The sequence below is a fragment of the Pyrus communis genome, chromosome 17, assembly GCF_963583255.1.
Source record: "Pyrus communis chromosome 17, drPyrComm1.1, whole genome shotgun sequence".
NCBI lineage: Eukaryota > Viridiplantae > Streptophyta > Magnoliopsida > Rosales > Rosaceae > Pyrus > Pyrus communis.
In genome coordinates, this window is record NC_084819.1 from 7,412,797 (window position 1) to 7,418,082 (window position 5,286).

Below are 5,286 nucleotides of genomic sequence, written 5' to 3' on the forward strand. Positions count from 1 at the left end.
CACACAATCATTGTGTATAGGATTTGCCATTGAAGTCAAACTACGTATTCTCACATTTTGATCATCCAATTGGTTTGAACTTTAGGTGGTTCTATGTACACATCAAAGGAGCTCACTTATGACTTTATCCTCCTACATATGAGCTAATTTGATAGGTCACACGAGTCACCTTGTTTTTCAAAGTCACCAAAAATATTCAAGCATCACGTAAGGGGCACTTGAAAACATGGTCCATTTTTCAATTTAACAACACCACAAGTGATTGAGCTTTCCACTAAACAATCATTCCTTGTTGAGGCCGGCCACCATGACCATGAGCACTCGATCGATCGATGAGGATTGATGAGATTCTTAGGTGTTGGGTCTCTCTCGCCTCGCTTGTATTTCCCTTTTGTTTTTACACTTTGATGTGTATTTAAATTATTTAATTATTTGTTGTGGCATCATGGGTGTGAACTATTTTCATCACATTCACATTGGTGTGTGTGTGTGTGTCTATATATATATATATATATATATTCTCAATTCTGTTAATTAGAGATCATCTCCTTCTCGCTTGTATCTCCCTTTTGTTTTTACACTTTGATGTGTATTTAATTATTTAATTATTTGTTGTGGCATCATGGGTGCGAACTATGTTCTTCCCATTCACATTAGTGTGTATATATTCTCAATTCTCTTAATTAGAGATGATCTCCTTTTCTACTTCTGTTGAGAAAAGTGGCTCAATTCCTTATAATTGTGTAAGGTTTCGTAAGTTTTTGAAGTAAGATGATTTTCCACGTCCTCACATGAATCATCTGTGATGAAATTTCAAGCTAAACTTAACACACAAATAATTTAACCGAATAATATAAATCCCATAAAGTTGAAATTCCACTCCAAAATTAATGAAAAGAACCAACTTCTTGTAAAACTTCTTGCAGGATTTTTTGACTACTACCACTTCAAACCTATAGGTGGCTCTCCCCATATAATTGTGCAATTTCTTACTGATGCTATGATTACTTTTACGATACTAGCGTTATATTCACTTTAACTTGTTTCTCAAGAAACTGATTCACGTTGACATCATGATTATGTAAGAGATATATTGTAAATTCTTGTAAATACCAACTTGTTGAAATGAAATAGACAGACATGTGTGTTTCGTGTTTTCAATCAGGTCTAAAACATATGATGATTAGCGTTTAATGACAAGTGCTGATGTTGAATGTGAGGAGTAATCGTTAGCTATCTCCCTAGTCATGAGTAGTGATAGATAAAGACCAATCTAATTTTGTTATATAAAAAAGATGACCAGTCTTAATCATAATCTATTATGTACGTACAGCAATCTAATTACATGGGAATACAGATATATATGGTTGGGGTGTGTGTGTGTAGAGTACTATATTCGGTAATCCAGAGGCTAAAAGTTGTGAATTATTTTGATTCGGAAAATGTTAGAGAAATCATATTTTTGTATCACATTTGTGTAGCAAGTGATGTGCATGTCACTTCAATTAATGAACTTCTTGAAAACAAGACCCTTTTTTTTCGTCCTGTCAAAGAACCCGGAAGTACTGTTCTTTTTAAGATTCAAATCCTACCCTTATATTCTATTTAGTTCTCTCTCACATTAACATAATATCCTATAAAATATTAAGAAGAAGATCTTATTTCAATAAACATGTCTTTAAATTGAATGCTTATTACAAAATACATTAAGGTGTATATATGGCAGCATAAAAAGTTCAAAATTATTATGTCTGCTTGAAACAAAAACTAGCTAAGATATTAAGTTACTTTTGAAATAATCAACCTAAAAGGTTTTAGTTTTGAGAATTTTTTATAACATATAATGTACCGACTCGTATTTCAGGTATATAAAAATATACCTCATAACATAGTGTTTTTTTTTTTCCGTTTTCCTTCTTTTTTCCCCTTGAAGATCTTCTCAATGATGATAGGGTGACAATGCTTTAAAAGGGAACTCCAATGAATAAATTCACTAGTGCGCACTCAAGTTTTATCATCTCCGCATAATTTATCAAAACCTAGCTGATTGTGGCACTACAAAGGTGTGCTCAGGATGTCATCATATATCGACACGATTTTCTGGCCACTTGGGAAGTGGCTAATTGGATTTCAGCTATAAACTCTAAACCCTAAAGTGGTAGTAGTGGCATGCTATGTAAACACCTTCATTTTAGTTTTTAGCACCAAAACACAGAAAAGAAAATTCATGATGCAGGACAGATCAAGGGTCTGGATCCATTCACATTCTTTGCTAAGGCTAATTAACATATTAATTTGGGAATAGGATGAATTAATTTTCCTCTCTTTTTTTTCCATCATGTATTACTTGTGGCGATTGTGCATGATTTATCTCAAATTAAGCATGCATGGTTCATATGCACATTTATAATTCAGTTCTCATATATGGATGTAGTACATATGAACTCACACTTTTTAATTTCGCCCAATCTTCTTTTTTATTTAGATAAAATAAAATCTCTAGTCTACAAACAAACACAATCGAATGTAATAAATTAACCTTTTGTTTTATTTAATTTCAGCGTAAATATTGAAGAACATAATTGATGTACAGAAGTTTCATCTTAGCAAAACCCAGCAGTACTACGAATACTTTTACAATATTATCCAACTCCCTAACATATACTTTTACGTAAGATATATCACAACATGTACATTTTATTAGGTAATTTGGTATCGCTGTTTCTTTGGTAGGTGAGAAAACCTCTTAAGAAGCGGGTCTAATCCTCGACCTTCCAAGAATATTGTATAACGTAATAGATAAAATTCAACACCAAGAACTTAATAAAAAGTGAGGCAGCAGACATGGTACTTTGTAACATGTTAGCACATTTGAATTTTGACTACTACTCTCTCTTCACTAATACATTAATAAACATTAACTGCATGCTTTCTATTTAATTAATTTATTTTAGTGCTTAATTTTCCCCCCACCTCTAGTGTTTTGTTACCATTTACTTCCACATCATTGAAGCAATCCATACCAAAATCATGAATACCAAAGTCTTGGCAGTCCAAAAGCCATGCACAATTGTCCTCCCAATTAGATTGGAATCCCATTCCATTATTCTCAATGATGTTGTAATCGATCCCTCCTTGATCAAGTTCTACTTGATTGTTGTCGTTCCACAATGCATCAATCAGAGGTGTTTCATCCATCCACAGGCTGTTCATTAACGAATCGTCATTGCAAATGTTGTTTAACAACACCGATTCAGCGCCTGTGGAGGAGTTTTCGGTCGATGAGTTTATTTCCTCCGATCCTGATGAATTCACCACGCTTTGATCATTTTCTTGTGAATTGTGAAGATCATTTGTAGACTGATCAGCTAGCAAATTATTGTTATGATCATCATGATCATGTGACGATGATGATGATGAGATAGTTTCTTTAATATTGGACGGCAACTCTTCTTCTTTGTGGAGGGGTTCATGTGTGACAGGATCAATTCCCATCCTAAGCAGCTTTTTCTTGATATGGGTGTTCCAATGATTCTTGATCTCATTATCTGTTCTCCCTGGCAATCTGCCTGCAATCTTGGACCACCTATATGTCCAAAACAAGCAGAAAACCATATATATTAGTTAGTAAAACTTGTATTAGTTATCATAAGCTTAATGCTTCTCATAAGTTACCAACTAATTAATATAGGATGCATGTAATTAGCACCAGAGTAAACTTAAACTTATAAGCAAGCAAAATCTTGAGGGGTAAATTACTCTTGAGCCTTATGCATACAATATGAGATGAAGATGTTAGAACTAATGCATACATTCCCATGTGAGAGACGTGATCAGTAATATGGTTAGTAAATATGATACACGTAAAAAAATAAAAAAAATCTAAACCAAGAAATTGAAGGTCATTTCTCTTAAAAGTGTCAACCTTAATTTCTTTGTCTTGTTGAACACATTAATTCCAGTCACATTTTCAGCTTTATGGAGAAAAGAAAGTTTGAAACCAAGCTTGTAACTCAAGAGAAAAGAAGAAGAAGAAATATTGACATCTTTTATAATATATACTAAAATTACGATGAAGGTGAAACAACCTTTTTCACCACCAAACACCATTATTTAATAAAACCATTCACATGTACGGATCCATGCTCCCAAACACAAATGTAATGAATGATTGATATGTACATGTATATGAATCATGCACACAGAAACATGAATATTAGAGGGTGACCTATTTCCAAGACGAGCATGGAGATCGATAACCAACTGTTCTTCAGCTTCAGTGAGGAGGCCTCTCTTCAAGTCGGGGCGGAGATAATTCGTCCAACGGAGCCTGCAACTCTTACCACACCGGCGAAGGCCAGCGAGTTTAGGCACAGCCCTCCAACAACACTGGCCATTGGTGATAATAAAGCTGATGAGCTTCTTGTCCTCCTCGGCAGTCCATGGCCCTTTCTTTACCCCAAGTTTGTCACAACACGGTTGCCTTCCCATACTACTAGTCTAGTACTAATTAAACAAACACCACCAATGTACAAACAAGTACTCTGACTAGCTAGTAAGCACCAACAAACTACTCAATTAGGCTCACCAACGCTACCAGTAAAAGCCCTAAAGACCCAAAAGCCCCACCCCCACATTTATATAAAGTCCTCAGTCCTCACCTTTCCCTCGCCTCATGTCATGTCCAATAAAATTAATTTATCAAATTCGCACATACACAAATTATAATATTCTAGAGATAGATTTTAGGGTCCACCATTGGGTTGTGAAAGGCATGTGGGAACTACATTGTGTTCAGGTGTGTCTGGCTTCAGAAAATGGGTGATGGTGAAAGATAGGTGACCTAAGGGCAGAGAGAGAGAGAGAGATTTTCTTTACATGTAATAAGCATCCAAATATTTTCTTCCTATTTTCCTACACAAACCCACTGCCCTTTGATTGCACTCTTACTCCACCATTCCATCACCCATTTCGTCATCACCACGCTTACGTGTCCTTATCTTGAAGGAGTATGATCCGGTGTTGCTCTTTTAAGTTTTAAGCCAAATTAATCTTGCTTTACATTAACAACATGAAGCGCTTGATAAGTAGATGAATATTTAAGGTTTGTTTTAATTTCTGATTTTGTTAATAAGGGAAATTAAGCACTCAGATGGGTTTGATTATGTCGACGAAATCATGTTTATTCACCTAATTAAATGTGTGTATTGTGTTGTGTCATCTTCTTCTTCAAGTTTGTTTTGTGACTTTGGCAAGTGGCTATAGTTAAAGAACCCATAACGAGGT

At 34.9% G+C, this 5,286-nt stretch overlaps 1 protein-coding gene across 1 annotated transcript; it reads right to left on the minus strand.

The window, feature by feature from the left end:
* Positions 1-2,620: 2,620 nt before the first annotated feature.
* Positions 2,621-4,588, minus strand: LOC137723558 (MYB-like transcription factor ODO1). The gene is made up of 2 exons (XM_068462758.1): positions 4,229-4,588; positions 2,621-3,586 (listed from the first exon to the last, which is right to left on the minus strand). Exons 1-2 carry the CDS (start codon positions 4,489-4,491, stop codon positions 2,941-2,943), a joined length of 909 nt encoding a protein of 302 aa, XP_068318859.1. The 5' UTR covers positions 4,492-4,588; the 3' UTR covers positions 2,621-2,940.
* Positions 4,589-5,286: the final 698 nt, after the last annotated feature.